This window comes from Pocillopora damicornis, chromosome 4 (genome assembly GCF_964200805.1).
Source record: "Pocillopora damicornis chromosome 4, jaPocDami1.2, whole genome shotgun sequence".
NCBI classification, from domain to species: domain Eukaryota; kingdom Metazoa; phylum Cnidaria; class Anthozoa; order Scleractinia; family Pocilloporidae; genus Pocillopora; species Pocillopora damicornis.
Window position 1 is genome coordinate 27,978,393 of NC_142673.1, and position 19,068 is coordinate 27,997,460.

The following is a 19,068-nucleotide window of genomic DNA, read 5'->3' on the forward strand; positions in this document are numbered from 1 at the left end:
TGTTCTGTGACACAATGACAAATGTTGACATAGACGCACGCAGAACGAAACAGAAAGGTTGTTTCGACACTCAGGATTGTTCATGTTGATATCTTGCACGCGATCTTCAAGTTCGAGAGCAAACCCTGTTTGAAACATCCAGAGAAATTAAAGTTGTCAAGCGAGAAAGAACAAACAGATGGCAATAAACGCAGTTAAGTGACACTGTCTCATGTTCGACCCCAATCGAATTAAATCATTTCCTTGCATGTAAATCGTTTACAAAGCGGAAAATTACATCAAGTGTGGTTGTACTGCTTTGGAACAGGATGGTTTTCAAGCATGATTTCAAACACTTTTTGCGTTGAATTTTCTATGCGCCGCTTATATATTTCGTGATAATACGTCCCGTGCGTATCCTTGGCCGTATGAAATAAACAAAACGAAAAAAAATAGCGTCTTTTTCCTTTAACACCCAATTAGCATTGTTCCCAATAAAGTGCTGAACGAACAGTTATTTGAAGAGGTTGCTTCCTGTTTGGTTCATGAGCTAATCTTTCTTACTTTCGCTTCCGGTTATATTTTTTACGTGATGATTAAAAAATAATGGTAGGTTGGAACTATTGTTAAATCGTATTTAATGTCACAAGTCTTGATTAACTAGAGATCGATAAAGGCTCGTTGAACAACAACTGAATAGCAAGGTAAGTGATCTGTCAATTCAACTGAGTTTCAACTGAAGAAGGCGTCGATGCACGAGGAATCTGAGAGTTCTTCATAGTAAGCAGAGGTTGGCGCAGTAGATAAACATTCAAGGCTAGATATGCATAGTCAATTTCAGGTGATTTAATCAATTCCATCGGTTATGACTTTAACATATTTTGTCAATATTTTTACCAAAGTGATGATTCATTTCCCTCCACGAGGATTGATAACTTTCGTCTCCATTTCTTTGAGAGAAATTAGTATACTTCAATTTTCATTTATTCAGGAAACGGTTCATTGCAAAGATAGAGCACAGTTTCTAATTGATGATTTTTTGTCTTCAGTAGATAACCTTCTTGATGAAGGGGATTGTAGATATTTATATCAAGAGGATGTTTTTTTTTTTTTTTATCACATTACAACACATTTAATGTCCCCTATGGAATACTGTTGATCCATCCATTTTATCTCAGTAGTATCGAAGCAACAACTTTAATCAAAATTTACTTGTCTTACAAAAAATACGCATAACGCGTGGAAAATTTACTCAGCTTTGACCAACGTACTTGTTTTACATGCTTCTCGATTTACATGACTGCTAGGAATAATGTGTAAGTTTTTCATTTTCGTCAGAAAGATCTGTTGCGTCGTACATTAAAATTAACTGTTCTCTACAGATATTGCTATCCACATGTTGGATACGAAGAAAATGATGATTTCAGCCAATCAGCAGTGGCGAACTATCTCCTTTAACTTGTTCCTTTTCGTTATCGCTGAAGGAGCAGGATATCCCTCGGGAATAGAATTTAAAAATGCATCGATTTGTGATGGTTAGTTGTTTCATTTCATTTTTATTAAAACCGTTTCAGTGAACTCTGAACATTTTTCTGTTATTAAAACAGTATAGGAAAGAGCGGTCGACGGCATGCATTAGTAGTCAATGAAGTGCAATAAGGCATCAAAGTCTGGAGTGGCTTCAAAAAGTGTTACGGTGACATGCGCATGAAAACGATGAATAGATAAACCAGATATATGACAAATACAGACCGAAGTCCAAGCTTGCACATCCTCACTGAAAGGGAATTAAGGGAGGGGGGGGGGGGAGGGGTTAGAGATTATTGACGGCCAGTGATAGAGGATCATTACAACACTACAGAGCTTTAAAGGGAGATTAGGCAGATTTTCACTGTGACGCAATAAATAAATCTTTCCACCCCGCAGCAGTCCATTGGTAAACTTCAACAATCAAACGAGCAATACCGCTGCAAACAGGGGAAGGGGAGCTATTGCTCGTCTGTCCTTTCCTACGTTTTTGTTGTGTTGCATCATTTATCCGTCAGTCATCTAAGATATTAAAGATAGAGTCAAATGCATGCTTTATTCAAACATTCAGTGTGGGAAAATCGTTTTTGGTTCTTCAGCAAAGACAATCGCTTAGTCATTAAGTTGTCATCCTCTCATTATATTTTGATGAGTCTAGAAACTGTTTAAAATCAGGATTTTTGACAAGTTTACTAGCTATTTTAAGATGGTGTGGAACACAGTGATGAAACTTTCACTGAAATTTTCGATTTTTCGACAGGCTTTCATGACCATACAGCAAAAATCAAAATATCTCCATGGCCTTTTATATATGTTAAATTTAATTTTTGAGGGCCTTTAGTTTGGAGGAAGCCAAGAATACGATTTGAACGTCAAAAACAACGACAAATATTTCATTTTTCAAGCATGATAAAAACCTTTCATTTAAAACGCAGAACTTCAATAATTCTTGACTAGAATTCCCTAAACTGCCCGCCGAGAATGAAAAGTTAGCATGTTACTTCAAGGAAATTGTAGCGACAAACTAACTGGAGTTTTATTTAGGTATTAAATGAAAATAAGATATTTAAATAAAAAAATAAAAAAAAGACACTTGCAAAGTGAATGGTCTCTCAAGTACTCTGTCGTTTGCTGTCCGCGATTTCAGCTGCAAAAGTTTCAAAAAGGGTTTCAAAAATCGCGTTTTCCGATTAATTGAGAGTGTCTTATTCTGATTCGAAAGAATAAAGAATAATTTTTTTAATGTAAATCTTTTTGTGGCTGTCCCGCGCGCGCTCGTCTATCGCGTCCTATTTTAGTTGAAAAGAAATTCTCGAAATTTTCGATCCTCAGCTAAATAATTAGTACATAGCCTGAGTATTTTAAATTGTATTATTCATTGGGGCTCTAAGGGTTTCTCAGGAGTGCGAATAGAAAAAAAAAATGGCTCAATGCTACGTAAAAAAGAAAGGGTTTACGTTAGAAAGAAAGGGATAAGCTAAAGGAATGGGAGTTTATATACATAGTGACGGGAAAAAGTGTCGATGCACCTGTAAAACTGGGACCTAACGGTAAAAAGTCTAAAGAAGAATTTGCCATTCGAATTCAGATTTACTCAGACTTGCTTCAGAAAAAAGGCATAATGATCTCCATGGTGCAGTTTTAGCATAAAAGCTGCTTCCCCTTCAACTCCTCGCCACGTAAGCATCGACAATACCTTATCAATGGCTAATGATTTTGTTTCCTTCAGCGGTTGATGTCCTCGATGCGAACTCGAAATACATACTAAAGTCAGAATCAGACAGCAAAGTTATCGATGAAGGGAGGGATGATCTTTGTAAAAATGAAGATTTTCAAGAATTATGCCGCTTACCCGCAGACAGTAAGTAGGGTATATGAATGATCAGAATGAAAAAGTAATCCCAGCTTCAAAATTGATAAAACTGTCAATGCAATGGCTATCAAGCAAGGCCCCATTTAAATGATCTCGGGTATCCGAGAAAACCCTCCCCTCCGAGTTAACCTGGGCAAGCTAACTTTTCACTTATTTCTTTAAAACATTCAGCCGACCGTTTACATGAAGTTATGAACTCGTCTCGGGCAGGCGAGACAACTTAGAGGGGGGGGGGGGGGGGTGAATTATCTCACCTCGGCAGGGAGGGTAACCCTGGCAGGCGAGACAATTTTTCCTCATGTAAATACATTATCTCGCCGATACGAGACGAGCAACTTGAACAGAAAATGCGAGCACACGCCATGACCAGGATGTTTACAGCCATTTTTCTCCTGTCATGCGGCATTTTGTCAAATATGTAACCTGGCCGAACGAGGGTCAGCAGATGTTAAATTTTATATAGACGCTCCGTAAAGTTGTCTCGGGGGGAGGGTCATCTCGGGTACCCGAAACCATATAAATGGGCCTAAGTTTGACTGATCTGTCTATGCGTTGACCTTCTGTTCTATTCGAGTCTAGAATCTCTAATACAAGAACAGAATACTAAAACTTCAACAGTTTATGCTCTGATCTTTGAATTTGCCAAATCTGACCTCCCATCCACTCGTTTGTATTTGAAAACGCATACTATTTGAAACCTTTTTGACAAATCATGCCAACCAAAACGCCCAATTACAAGAACGCCGATGACAGTAGAAGCTGTTGGACACGGTCAATTCAAAATCGCCAGTCGTTTCAGCGTGGATATGCATAATGGCTTCCTGTGGTCGATATGCAGCTGTTCACTCAATCTCTTGTCTGGGCAAAAGAACGGAGATGTGTGCAAACAGAGGACATAAACATAAACATCATTACTGAGTCCATAGTAATCTGCTGGGATCAAAAATAACTTGATTTTTAAATAGCTACTTTAATGATTCAAACACCGTTTCGGATTTAAAAAAAGTAACAAAGCTTACGAGAAAGATCACATAGAGTGTTTACCGGTCAGTATGTTTTCAATTTGGATGATCTTCAATGCTTCGAGAAAGAAACCTGTGCTTTTCGATACAGCTTTCTTTTTCGAAAGTGTGCTCTGTGGGTCACTTTCAAGAAAGACACATTGAACTTCAGTCGTCGAGACTGAATTATTGATTTTCTGTACCACGCACCGTTCAGGCTCAAGTCACAAAAGAAAAAAGAACATTCAGCCTCAGCTAAAAGTTAATTGTTCTTATAATATAAAAGGGTGTACATAAATAAACATGTTATGCATCAAAAGACTCACCTAAACGTTCTTCACGGGTAAATAAGTCAACAACTAACTTCTTTGAATAGCGCCGCGTTGTTATCAACTCGATTTCTAACTCTGGATTGAATCAGGTCGGCTTAGTTTATTGAGCTTCATCAAGTTTATGGGAAGGTTTAAATTTAGAACCGCCCTGCAGTTCAAAATTGTTACGTATTTTCCTTTAGAGAAAGGACCGAAAGTAAAGATAAGCATACTTTTTTCGCACTAATGCACCATAAAGATATTGAATATTAAAGAATAGTCTGATGAATTTGTGACTTGCCTGCGAGGGAGTATTTCTAATTGATATAAAATCAGACCTGAACAAAACATAGATATGTGAAGACGATACATTTATATCAGATATATTCAAATCTGATGAAACACCATTGCTAGTTCATATATCGCCCCGAAGTGTCGACGTCAGTGTCTTGAATTTTCGTAAATTAAAGAAATCGCAATGATTTTAAGTACGCTTTCTCATGTTCCCTGACACAATGACAAATGTTGACATAGAAGCACGCAAAGCAGAACAGAAAGGTTGTTTCGACACTCAGGATTCTTGATCTTGCACGCGATCTTCTAGTTTGCGAGACAAAGAAACTCAAGTGGTCAAGCGAGAATGAATAAATAGGTGACAATGAACGCAGTTAAATTATGTAACTCTGTTTCGTGTTCGACCCGAATCTCATTTGCATGTAAATCATTTACCAAGCGGTAAATTACATCGAGTGTGGTTGTACTGCTTTGGATCAAGATGATTTGCAAACATGATTTCAAACACTTTTTGCATTAGGGAAGAGCGTCGTTTTCTTTTAACGCCCAATTAGCATTGTTCCCAATAAAGTGCTGAACGAACAGTTATTTGAAGAGGTTGCGTCCTGTTTGGTTCATGAGCTAAGCTTTCTTACTTTCGTTTGTACTACCTTGGATCAAGATGATTTTCAAGCATGATTTCAAACACTTTTTGCATTAAATTTTCTATGCACCGCTTATATATTCCATAATAACACATCCCGTACGTACCCTTGGCCGTATGAAATAAACAAAACTAAAGAAAAACTTTTTCACAAACATTTTTACGAATAAGGAAGAGCGCCTTTTTCTTTTAAAGCCCAATTAGCATTGTTCCCTATAAACTGCTGAGCGAACAGTTATTTGAAGAGGTCGCTTCCTGTTTGGTTCATGAGCTAATCTTTCTTACTTTCGCTTCCGGTTAGATTTTTTACATAATGATTGAAAAATAATGGTAGGTTTGGAACTATTGTTAAATTGTAGTTTAATGCCACAAATCTTGATTACGACAAGAGAACGATAAAGGCTCGTTGAACAACACCTGAATAACAAGGTAAGTGACCTTTCAATTCAACTGAATTTCAACTGAGGAAAGCGTCGATGCACGAGGAATTTGAGAGTTCTTCATAGTACGTAGAGGCGGGCGCGGGAAATAAACTTAAAGGAGGCCCGTGTCTAGAGAGTCAAAGTAATTAAAAGTCCGTAAACCTGTATGAGTTCGTCATGTTTTTATTTAAGGTCGAGATATGAATGATTCAGGGAAAAATTAAAATTGAAAATATCACAAAAGAAAACGGAATAGACTGAATTTTGAGCCTTTAAGTCTAATATAGAGTATCACGACTTGCGACTCACAATACATTAATACATTTCTTTCTTATGTTCCTTCTCGAAAAGAAATATGATTCGTCATTTTATAAACAAAAAGATAAATGTATCTCGCACAATCGCTGCTAGATATGCATAGGCAATTTTCTGGTGATTTTATTAATTCCATCGGTTGACTTGGACATATTTCGTCAAAAGTTTTACCAAAGTGATCATTCATTTCCTGCATCGAGGATTGATGACTTTCGTCTCCATTTCTATGAAAGGAGTTTCAATTTTCGTTTATTTCGCTCTGACGAAGGGCTAACACTCGAAACGTCACCTTTTTCGCCCTTAACGGTGGCTAATTTACGTTTTCAACTCAGTTGTTAACATTAAATTACCTGCTATACTCTTCCACCAACGCAGCACCACAGTTTCTTTAGAAACTTACCCCTTTATTTAAGAAACGGTTCACTGCAAAGATAGAGCACAATTTCTGAATTCATAGATAAACCAACTTGATGAAGAGGGTTGTAGACATTTATATCAAGAGGATGTTTGTTTTTATCACATTACAATTTTCTGTAAGTCCCTTATGGACAACTTTCGATCCATCGATTTTATCTCAATAGTATCGAAGCATTAACTTTAATAAAAATTAACTTGTCTTTCTACAAATACGCAAAACACTCCGAAAAGTTACTCAGCTTTTACTAACGTACATGTTTTACATGCTTCTTAATTTACAAGATTGCTAGGAATAATAGGTGTAGGTTTTTTATTTTCATCAGAAAGATTTGTTGCGTTGTACATTAAAATTAACTGTTCTCTACAGATATTGCTATCCACTTGTTGGATACGAAGAAAATGATGATTTCAGCCAATCAGCTGTGGCGAACTATCTCCTTAAACTTGTTCCTTTTCGTTACAAGTGGAGGAGCAGGATATCCCTCGGGAATAGAATTTAAAAATGCGTCGATCTGTGATGGTTAGTTGTTTCATTTCGTTTTTATTGAAACTGTTTCAGTGAACTCTGAACATTTTCCTGTTATTAAAACAGGATAGGAAAGGGTAGTCGGCGGTACGCATTCGGAGTCGACTAAGTGCAATAAAGCATCAAAGTATGGAGTGGCTTCAAAAAGTCTTACGGCGACATGCGCTTGAAAACGATAAATAGATAATCCAAATATATAGCAAATACAGACCGAAGTCCTAGTCACCTAGTGTGGGGGGGAATCAGTCGTCGCTGAAAGGGAATAAATGGGGGGGGGGGGGGGGGGGGCTAGAGATTATTGACGGCCAATGTGAGAGGATCATTACAAAACTACAGAGCTTTAGAGGGAGATAAGGTAGATCTCATTGTGACACAATAAATAAATCTCTCCACCCCGAAGCAGTCCATTAGTAAACTTCAACAACAACTGTAACAACTGTTACAAAATGGGGAAGGGGAAGGGGTCACAGAGTCTACGTGACGGAAAAATGATTAAGCACAACAAAAACTCAGGAAAAAAGAGACAAGCAAAAGCTCCCCTTCCCCATGTGACCCCCTTCTGCAGTATGATTTTATCGTGTCAGCGGTCGTCTCACTTTAGTAATAATAAACAAGGATCTGCCTGCAGTCAACCAGCGGTATCACAATTGATTACTCTACTCTGATCAGTTGGGTTCCGGAGTTGAAACCTTGCAGGATTTTGTTAGAATTTACGTTAAGAAAAGGCGAATTGAATGGCAGATTCAAAGAGGAGGTAAGTACATGGGTAAAAAGGAATGCTTTATTAGAAAACTGCAGAACTTTTCCTTGTATAATTTTTAATACAGTAAAAAAGCTGAGCTTCCAAGGTGGCCATATATACTTTGCCGTTAAGATCAGGAATAGGTTCGTCTGTTTGATAGTCTACTGGCCCATTGAAAACTTAGTAGTTGACATCAGTTAAAATTAAGAACAAGTAAGCATTATTATCGTAAGGTATTCTTGGCTTATTGCAGAAGGAAATGTAATGGTTTCATATTAATAATTAGTCATGGTGAAGAGCAGGTCCTTCACAATAACAGTTTGAGTTAGTGAAGGGGGGACTCAAGTGTGTTCGCATGAGCTGGGAAAACTTGGATTTCAAATTACTGCAGGGAGGGGGGAGTTGGACAGAGGGGTCTGAACATCCTGATTCCCATAACCTTATTAAATGGCTCTTGCCTCTGTTTTATTTTCATTGCAAAAGTTTATGCAATTTTGCTAAAAATTTTACCCAGTTCCTGCCCCTCTTGCCTCCAGTACACCTCCATTCCCTATTCTCATGGGTTCCCTTCCCCCTGTCCCCCACCAAATAACTCTTAGATACTGGGAATTGCTTTTGGAATTAGGAAAGAAAGTGTTTATACACAAACCAGTGACAAACGTGTTGTACCCGAAATGCAGTGGTTTTTTTGTTGCTTTTGTTGTTAACAGTACAAGGATACGAATTATTTAGAACCGGACCTTCTTAATTTTATCATCAACTCCAATTTGATAATATTTTTCACAGGTTAATGCTTCAGCCATTAGTCTTGTAAATGGTTGGTAAATGGTTTATCAATCAGATTGGAACATACAGGGTAAAAAAGGGCATTTTATCACCTGCTTCTGGAAGTGTGTCTTCAATTTTCTCTTCAGTAAGTTCTTTTTTAGTATTTTATCTTTTGCTTGTTTGTGTGCCTTTTGGTTCTTTCTTGTTTTCTTTACAATTACAGTTTCTAAAAATATTGGTTCCATGGTTCTTGTCCAAAAAGATGTTTAATGAACATAACATATCTATTTCATCAGTTTCTCAGCAAATGAGTGCCTAAATCAAGGAACATTTGCTGTGACTGTAACAAAGAAGTATTACTGATCACATTCAGTCGGTCAAATTTTAACTGACTTAAATGATTGGTCTCTTAACAGTACACATCTTGGGCCCTTTTACTGCATATTCTTTGGAAAAAAATGATTTAAATTATATAGCTTGCTTTAGAAAATACACTTTCTCACAATTTTTTTCCCTTGAATGTAAATTTCAACAAGCTGAGCCACAAATCCATCACATACTTTAAAAATGAAAAGAAGACTCCCAGATAGGTTGTTATTTGTGTGTATTTTAAGTGTATGATCATGGACAATAAAAGAAAGGATTTTGCAATGCTGTGGCAAAGTTCACTCCTAAACAACTAGCATGGAAGAACTGTCCACATCTATCGCAGCCAAGCCAGTCTTCATTGTCATCCATTTGACACACCTTGCAAACAAGAACATCCCTTCCTCTGCCAAAAAGTGAAGTAAAAGTTCAAAATGATTACTTAATTCTCAATTTGTTTTTTGGGATTAAACACAATACACAGTGGTGATTGTAATGATAAGAAAGGCATAATTATTGTACCTCAAAATGTCATCGTAACAGCTGCCAAACAGGTTGGATAGAAGCTTCATCCTCTCGATAGAAACATTGACCTTTGTGATCGGTCTGTTATCACACAAGTTCCTGGCAAACTAACAATAGATCTTGCAGTTATATTATATATGATGTAAGATTGGTTGATGTAAAAATGTAAATATTCTGATAATGTTTCTTTAAAAACTGCTATGGAATGACATCATAATGTTTTGACTGTTTAATGTCAAAGATATTGATGGAATTGGTACCTGTGAGCTCACTTATCTAATGCTTTATACTACTCTAAAGATTACCTTACAAATAAGTACTCCACAGTTGAATCCATCAGTTTGCTGAAAATGGGGTGGCTCGAGGCATGCCCACTCTTTACTTTTCCAGCCTGTTTTGATGTCAGCAGCCTCACTACAGAAAGATTGCAACCATTTTCATAAATGCTACTGTATATAGCTACAAAAATGAGTTATGAACATTGTCTCAATATTAATTCCTGGCGATTGATGGAATCAATTAAGTTAGGTTTAGTTAAGTTTATTTTACATGAAGTCACTTAATTACTCATATATATATATATATATATATATATATATATATATATATATATATATATATATATATAGATATAGCTGAAAAATCATAAAAACAATGTGGCCAGTACAATGGCCATTCATAACTCTCACAACAATGAAACACAGGGTCTTGCTGGGAATACAGAAACTCACCTTATGTTATTTATAAGTCTGTACAGGCTGGGATTGGAAGCTGCTGTTATTTCATTTGGATGTTTGTTTCCATGAATAGGATCAATGTAGACACGGATAGATTCCTTGTTATCTAAAATCTTTGAACACATTTATTTTATGTCGTCAAAACGAAGTCCTGAGTCATGTGCACAATGTTCAATTTATCTAAAGAATATAATGCAAATTTTAGAGATGACTATTTTATAAAAAAAAATGTACAGTATGAATAGCATCCTCGACTTACCAGTAATGTCCAGTGATGTCCAGTGATATTCATTGGAATAACAATTTTTTCAATTCCATGGAACCTCTCGCCCATCCACAATCTACGGGTACTTGCCCCATGTTTCACCAACTGACAAAGGGTACTGTCAGCAGCAAAGATTTTTTGGTTGAGTTTTGTTAGTTTCCACAGTGTAGCATCAACGATCTAAAAAGAGAAGCACAACGACTTTAACAACTGAAGATATACAAAATTAATCTTTCAAATAGTTACTGGAAAACAGTACTGCTCACCGTATCAGTTAACCATCCATCTACAAAACTAGGGATTTCCTCTTTAATTTTCTGTGTTTCTTTTGCAGATAAAGTGCCAGGAGGAAGAGTGGCTAGCAAGTCAGAAACGGTTACTTTGAATGGCCCTACTTCCAGTACGTAATCGCGTATACCAGTGTTGACTTGCAAGGTCTTAACTCTCGTCTCTGCGTCACACAACTGTACTTCTGACTCTCCTAGCTGAGAAGGCCTGTATATACACCACAACAGTAGATCAAAAGAATAGTCTAAAAGGTTTATAAATCGTTCCCTACTTAACTGATAGAATATTCGAAGAGTTATGATCACTGTTCTGTATTACTACATTCGATAGAATTATACCTTAATGAGATACGAGCAGAACTCTCGTGAATTGTGCCAGTTAGCTCATCATTATCCATGTCGTTATCCGCATCATTACACAGTTCAAGTTCATTATCGTCATCAAGAGACACATCACATATCGAGTCAACCTGCAAATAAAACATTGGCACATACAAGATAAACATTTTACACGTTGACATAAACAGTTCTTTCAATCGTTGTGAGAAAACAACGAATTATACCAACCTCTTCTAATTCCACAGCACTGTCTTTGGAATTGCCCTCATCCCTTGTCAAGTCTACAACCACGCCCCTGTCCTTCCTTCTCTTGCTGTGTCGTCTGCGTTTGGGAAGTGTCTTATGTTTAACCTTGTGGTAGTCTACCTCTGTAACTTTGAGCTTCTTTTTTGAAGGACTCTGTCGAAGAGGAAGGCCATTTTCAAGAGAGGAACTTTGACGGAGATCCTTTAGCAGAGATTCCACAGCCGTGATAGTATTCTCAAGGATACCTGAATCATCGACCACGAATGTTGCTGATCTTAATTCATCGACTCTTTCCTGAAGGCGCTTTCTGAGCTTTTCAGTTATTAAAGGTTGCTCGTTGTCGTTGATTTTTTGCCGGGAAGAAGTGCCACTGGATTGAGCAGGTGCATCATATTCATCGGAAGATGAGGTGGGGACTGTTGTTTCTGCACCGCATACTTGACTGTAAAAGTCATTTCCCTCGTCCGTTGAACTCGGTTCCGAGGTTGGTTGTTCGTCAGGATCGGCTTGATCAAAATGCACGGTGTCCAGAGTTATGAAGACGCTATTTTTGTAAGAATGCGGTAAGCTGTTAAAGCTCCACTCGTCAAAGAAGTTGAAAACAGCAAAAAGGTGTTTACAAGGGAAATGCGTTTTACGCCAGCTTTCACATTTGCAGCTTGGCTCCAACAGCTTGACAGCAAACAGCTTCGTACTGTTCGAACTGCTTTTGACGAGAAATTCACCCTTTTCTAAATTGACACATTTCACGTCATCTTCGGCAAACTCAGCAGCCCCAAAGTTACTCCTGAGGCAGTATTTGACGAAATGAGGAGGACGGTTGTTAAGATGGTCAGGTATATCGCGCTTGAATTCACGATAAGAACCACTCAGCTGAAGGTTGGTGTCCAGGTAGTGTTGGTAGGAATCAGGGATAAACGACTCCACGATCATCACCACTATTCCAAAAACTGATTTGTCGAGTGATCCAGGCAAATACCTGTATTTGAACAACTTATTCTGCGCTTCAATTCCATTGTTGGTATTTACGATGTTAACGGCCTGTTGAACACGAAATGCATGAGCCCAACGATCGGAACAGTCCAACCACACCTTCCCGCAGTATTCTTGTACTTTGGGATTTCCTAAGTACAACGTCGACTTTCTCAGGCTTTCCACGGCCTTCTTGTAGGACGTCTCCGAACGAGCACGAGCAATTGCTTGCATCAGTTCTAGAAACATCTTTTGTTCCCCTACGGTCAGTCCATTTTTGCCGGCTTTGACCCATCTCTGCCACGCCTGCTCGCGGTGAAAATCGCATATGTATACCGCAACATCTGGGAATTCGCTTTCGATAGCATTTATTTCCGCCATCGAATAATCTACCATAAAATACTTTGGTTTCCACGTAGGATTCCAGCTTTTGATGATATGAAGGGCTTCCGCGATGCATTCATTGTCCTCGTTCTGGCAGAGAAATTCGGCTACAACCTTATAACCCACATTGGTGTGGACACACACGAAAAACAAAGGGATCGCATACTTAGTCGTTTTGTAGGTGGCATCCATAAGTACAAGGTCACTGCCATACCTGAGGAGAAGCCTCCGCTGCCATTCTTCTTGGTGTACGAACAAAAACTTTGTCTCGTCGCCATCCTTGACCTCGTCCCTTGTCCTTAAGTAGAACTTGGATGATGGGGAGTCACGCCTCCATTGCTCCATTTTGCTCTTTAGTGACTCTTGATCATCACCGCAGTATTTGCTGGCGCTGATTGCTCGAGCGATATGACTTCGCAAATCCTGGCGACTGGGGTAATATCGTCGGTTCGACTTTCGGGGTTTCTGATGACCTTCATGACTTCCAAACATTTCTTTGTCGACGTACTGCTCCAAGCATTTCCGTACCACATCTGGACTAGTTATATTTTCACTAACCAGCTCGCGGATCTTGCTTGCGATTTTCGGATGGATGGAGTGACCTATTGTGGCGGCCTCACCGACAGGATGTACCTTGTCTGCTGTACTAAGGGGAAGCCTGAAATAGAATCTTGTCGTCGTTCTTAGGCGCTTTCCCGTCTGCTTGTCATCCTTTAATCGCTTGAGAATCCCGGCTTTTGCCTTCCGTAGACCTTTCTTTGACGAGCACTCTTCAGGTTCTAAAGTATAATCAGTGTACAGCCGTATAGCTCGCACTTGCAGACTTGCTTGGCAGTCGAGTTTTCTTTATCCTTGAACTTTAATGTAACCTCCGGAGCTGGCTAAGTAATCGTGTCCGGAGGTATTTTGAGGTTTCTGTTTCTTTCCACCTCGAGAATCCTATATTTTCATAGAGAAACAGAAAGTAATGATAAGGTTCTAAGCACTCTATGCCACGTTTTTGAAAATGTCGTAGCAAACCGTGTCAATAGTATCCTTACCGCCTTTGGTCCATGCAGGCAATGTCTTTTTTCCACGGTTATCACTGAGAATGGGTGGGCCAGACAGGCAATAGGAAGGTTGCCAGACTTTTGCTCAAACATGGGTTGTACTAAAAAAAGACGAAACTACCGACATCATAAAGAGAGATTTTACAAAGCTGTTACATAGCGCGATTATTGAAATATTGAAAAACTTTCCGCAAAGCAAAAAAGATGATTTTTTTTCCAAATGAGATTTCCGGCACTTGCGACTGGAGTATTTTATAAAGAGGTTGTCAAAACGACATTTATTAAGTTTTCTTTTTATGTTAACCACAGACCCCAGAGCCCGGTGTTTTCCAAGTATGTTCGGAAATTCTCCCTTGTGTTTTATTTTATGTGTAATGAATCCTGAAAACTCGATATCTTTTTCACTATTTCAAATGTATTTTTTACACTATAGATCTTTATTTACCTTCGTATAATAATTTACTCCCCAGACATCAACTGTTTTATGTTTCTACCCTCGTGTCATTCTTGGAACTTGATTTTGGTAAATTAAAGATTTCTGGAGACTCAAGCTTTCATAATTTTGGGCTGCTTTCTTTGTTTTTCAAAAAAAAAGGAAAAAGAGTGCAAACGAAACAGATCCGGTCCACACGCGCATGTTTTTCACAGCGCCTTGTCTTTTCTTCCAAACCCATGTAAACTTTTAAAAACCTTTCGGGCCGAGGTTAAAGAAAAATGTTATCATTTTTAGACTAAGAAAAACGCTTTATTAAATAGTCGCTAAATCTTGACAACCGTGAATGATTGTTGACTTTTATGACGATGATTTAGCATTTCTTCGTACTCATTTTCTCACCGGTGGAAGTTGTGCAATAGTCTGTCAACGCACGTGTGGAACGGATACTGTAGATGCCTTCGGATAATTACCGAAATTAAAATCCTGGCCACTTGATGGCTAAATTTTATTGAACTGTTGCGACAATATTTCGCTTTCATTTCTTCATTAAAATATGGACGTCGCATCTGGGCTCCATAAATGACTAGAATATTTCCGCCTTAAACAAACAAAAGGCAGCGAAAGGTCAAGTTGTTTTGTAATATAAACATGAAAACCCTGGCATGGCCTGCCTTGACTGTATTCGTCCTCTGTTTTGCGCAATCGTTTTCCTTTTCCCGAAAATTGAAAAAAACCTAAAATGCTCAAAAGAAAAAGTAAAGAAGATTGAAAATACCATTTTCGGATGATCTCCGCGACCTTTCCTTGACCTCTGTTGTGGAGCGCACAAAACATGTGTAATTCAATGTGGTGAATTGCTCGATCAGATCTTCCTTCCGTTCCTCTGTCCCATCTAAAAACCCGTAACCGTAGTCACTATCAACGCGTACCTCGCAGAGGTTTGCATAAAGAAACTCGATTTCCTTTTTAACTAGCGTAGATTGTTTGCCAGAACTATTTGGATTACAGCTAAGGCCAGTAGCCCGCGTTGCAAAAAATTCGGATGACATCTCGTTAGCAAGGCAAGGTCAATGAGCCCTGATAGGGACGTGACTTTAAGTAATAGCGCGGGATTCTTGCCGCTGGTTATAATTAACAGCTGATTCAACCCTAGTCCCCAAGTTGAGCTCCCCTTAGTTAGTTATTACTAAAGTGGGACGACCGCTGACACAATAAAATCATACTGCGGAAGGGGGTCACAGATAGATAGAGTCAAATGCATGCGTTTATTCAAAGCTTTAATGAGGGAAAATCATTTTTGGTTCTTCAGCAAAGACAGTCGCCTGGTCATTATATTTAAATGAGTCTAGAAAGTTTTTATGATCATGATTTTCTGACGAGTTTACCAGCCTTTCTAAGATGGTGTGAAACACAATAATGACACTTTCGGTGAAAGTTTCCATTTTTCGACAGGCTTTCATGACCATACAGCAAAAATCAAAATATCTCCATGGCCTTTTATAGCGACTGGAACTCTCGCCACTATAAGTGTAACAGTAACCCCCGGTAAGTTGATTACAGAACTAAAGAGAATTATAACATGATTTCGACATAACGCGTGCTCTGATTGGTGAGAAATCTATTGTATATTTACCTGTAAACCCATAGAAAATGAAACATCTTTCCTCCTTATCAAATGGCGCCACACAGGGCGAATTCCTAGAATTAAAATTTTTAAAGTAGTGAATGTACTCTCAAGATTTATGGCAATGTCGTTTACTGTTCGCGAATTCAGCTGCAAAGCTTTAAAAGAGTTTCAAAAGTCGCGTTTTTGCATGAATTACGAGTGTCTTGTTCTAATTCAAAAGAATAAAGGAAATTTTTTTCTGGTAGAATTTTTTTGTGGTTGTCCCGCGCGCGCTCGTCTATCACGTCCTATTTTGGTTGAAAATAAATTTTTGAATTTTCGATCCTCAGCGGTCAGTCCGTAAGTCATGACCTCGAACCGAATATTTCCCGTCCGACACTCGCTCTCAGTTAAATATTACATAGTATTTCAAATTGTATTTTTTAGTGAGGCTCTAAGGGTTTCTTTAGAGTGCAAATGAAAAAAATTAATTGGCACAATGCTGCGTAAGAAAGGGGGGAAAAAAGAAAGAAAGCTGAGCTAAAGGAAAGGGAATTCATATACATAACGACGGGAAAAAGTGTCGATACACCGTTAAAACTGGGACCTAACGGTAGAAAGTCTAAATAAGAATTTTCCATTCAAATTCAAATTATTCCAGACTTTTTTCAGAAAATGGGGCACAATAATCGCAATGGTACAATTTTAGCATAAAAGTTGCTCCCCTTTCAACTCCTGGTTACGCAAGCTTCGACTATACCTTATCAATGGCTAATCCTTTTCTTCTTCAGCGGTTGATGTCCTTGACGCGTACTCGAAATACATACTAAAGTCAGAATTGGACGGAAAGGTTATCCTCAAGGGGAGGGAAAATTTTTGCAAAAACGCAGATTTTCAAGAATTATGCAGCTTACCTGCAGACGGTAAGTAGGGTATATGAATGATTAGAATGAAAATGTAATGCTCGGTTCAGAATTGATAAAGCTCTTAATGCAGTGGCAGATCAAGTAAGTTTGACTGATCTGTCTATGCGTCGACCTTCTGTTCTATACGAGTCTAGAATCTTCTTATACAGGAACAGAATACTGAAACTTCAACAGTTTATGCTCTGATCTTTTAATTTGCCAAATCTGATATCCCATCCCTTCGTTTTCTTTTAAAAACGCATACTCTTTGAAACGTTTTGACAAATCAGGCAAACTAAAAACGCCCAATTACAAGAACGCTGATGACAGTAGAAGCTCTTGGACACAGTCAGTTCAAACGCGCCAGTCGTTTTAGCGTGGACATGCGTAATGGCTTCCTGTAGTCGATATGCAGCTCTGCACTCAATCTCTTGTCCTGCCAAAAGAACGGAGAGGATCTCAATTGGAGGGGGATATTTTAACTATCAACGGTGAAAGGTTGATTTCAGGCCATTTGAAGATTGATGGATGATTTTCGAAGTTAGATTTTTTTCATAAACACTCCCTTTTTGGGAAATACTTGAATACACAAGGTTTTTCCTTTCCTCCATTCAAATTAGGACTCTAGCACTAAAATAAAGGCTTTCCCTTTAGATCTACCAACACCTTGAAGAATTTTAGGCCATCGCTGTTTCCTGATGGTGGCTTGCTGCTGTGACAGGCACTGTTCCTCACGAATCGTGAAATTTGAACATTTAGATATATATCCAAGCCAAATCGTTATATTGTATCTTAAAACGCCAGGATTTTTTTCTTATCAGTCAAACCACTTACAGTTTATCTCCAAAGGAACATCTGAAAAAAATTCAAAGTATTCTTGTTTGCATCAAAAATTGTTTTTTGAGATCTTCTGTGTAAATAAACGTTCTCTGAGAAAAGTCACGACTTAAAATGTCAGTTGTACTAGAAGAAAAAAGCATTAATTTTGAGCTGATGATTTATTTCGACGCTTTGTTGCTATTGTTGTTGATGCTACTTTATTGCTGATGCTAATAACTATTATTTCCTCCTGTTTTTCTGTACACTTTCCTGATCTTCTTGTTTCTTTCTTCTAGAAACTCACGTGTTCACTTACTCAGATAAATTGGGAGCAATTCCATCATTTTTCAAGGTGATCGATTTAGTCACATGAGCGAGTTTCAAGCCTCCTTGAATTCCTCGCTCTTTGCCCTAATTATAATCCTTAGCGTCTATTCACATTTATTTTTTCTGTTTTTATCACAGTACTTGTTTTCTGGCCATTCAATTATTATTAACTTTTTCTTTGTACTAACGAGCATAAGATTAAGTTCTGGTTGATTTGCGAAGTCGTAGTGTTAAGAAACGAGAAACAGGTTAAATAAATATATGCGCCCGATTGAAAGGCAAACTCCTTTCTTTTTTCTCTTGAATTACCAGATGCTGACCGTTCAAGGAAGACTGCAACTTTTTAACCAGGATGATTTTATGTTTCTTTGTCTTGATGCCGTGGCTAAGGGACACTAGACTGAGTCGAACAAGGGACAACGACCAAGTGAAAGATGAGGAGAAACGCGAGAGCAAAGTGGAGGCGAAAAAGTATTTTCTTGCAGAAGCTATCCTTACATCTCTCATAAAAATAATTTCATCATAAATATGATAAAAAACGAAATTAGTTAATCATTTAGCTTCTCAATCGCTCGAGGAGAACGGCAGGGACATATTTAAGTAGAACATAGGATAACAAGTGTAAGTCTGGTATATGATATACGATAGGCCGCTCATTGAAGTTGTATAGATACTTAATTTAAACTACCACAATGAAAATAAATCCACCTTTTACTCTTACGGCATCTGTCTTCTCATACATTTCTATAAGCAGCCCCCACCCCCTCCCCCCTCTCCCTTTCCCCCTTTTCCCCCTTTCCCTATCTGATCTTGTGTACGCACAAGATAAGTATAAGCGATTAGAGGCACAGCCCTCTTTTGGTGGAAGGAGGTGAAATGCAATAAGTGAGGAATGCAGTTTGTTAAAGTTGAAAAAAGGTGGCAGCTCATGGTTGTAACCTTTTTGTCCCTTACTGTGGTCTTATTTCATCATAGAGCATTATATTG

The 19,068-nt window shown here is 38.2% G+C and overlaps 2 protein-coding genes across 8 annotated transcripts; one reads left to right on the top strand and one right to left on the bottom strand.

Moving 5' to 3' along the window:
* Window positions 1-553: 553 nt before the first annotated feature.
* On the top strand, window positions 554-18,801 carry LOC149047535 (uncharacterized). 4 transcript variants are annotated; one of them, XM_089204616.1, is made up of 8 exons: window positions 554-683; window positions 1,362-1,514; window positions 3,236-3,367; window positions 7,150-7,302; window positions 15,877-15,969; window positions 16,822-16,953; window positions 18,051-18,106; window positions 18,394-18,801. In XM_089204616.1, the coding sequence occupies exons 2-8, from the start codon at window positions 1,376-1,378 to the stop codon at window positions 18,478-18,480; spliced, it is 792 nt and encodes a 263-aa protein (XP_089060742.1). In that variant the 5' UTR covers window positions 554-683; window positions 1,362-1,375; the 3' UTR covers window positions 18,481-18,801. The 4 variants fall into 4 exon arrangements, with proteins under 4 accessions (XP_089060742.1, XP_089060743.1, XP_089060745.1 ...); XM_089204617.1 differs by having other exon boundaries at window positions 616-759; XM_089204619.1 differs by lacking the exon at window positions 1,362-1,514 and having other exon boundaries at window positions 650-759.
* Window positions 7,965-13,131, bottom strand: LOC149047536 (uncharacterized). 4 transcript variants are annotated; one of them, XM_089202377.1, is made up of 9 exons: window positions 11,566-13,131; window positions 11,338-11,468; window positions 10,978-11,206; window positions 10,706-10,891; window positions 10,441-10,559; window positions 10,015-10,123; window positions 9,707-9,816; window positions 9,490-9,590; window positions 7,966-8,103 (listed from the first exon to the last, which is right to left on the bottom strand). In XM_089202377.1, exons 1-9 carry the CDS (start codon window positions 13,129-13,131, stop codon window positions 8,093-8,095), a joined length of 2,562 nt encoding a protein of 853 aa, XP_089058503.1. In that variant the 3' UTR covers window positions 7,966-8,092. The 4 variants fall into 4 exon arrangements, 3 of the variants coding, with proteins under 3 accessions (XP_089058503.1, XP_089058502.1, XP_089058504.1); XR_016185441.1 differs by lacking the exon at window positions 9,707-9,816 and having other exon boundaries at window positions 7,965-8,103; XM_089202376.1 differs by lacking the exon at window positions 7,966-8,103 and having other exon boundaries at window positions 9,068-9,590.
* Window positions 18,802-19,068: the final 267 nt, after the last annotated feature.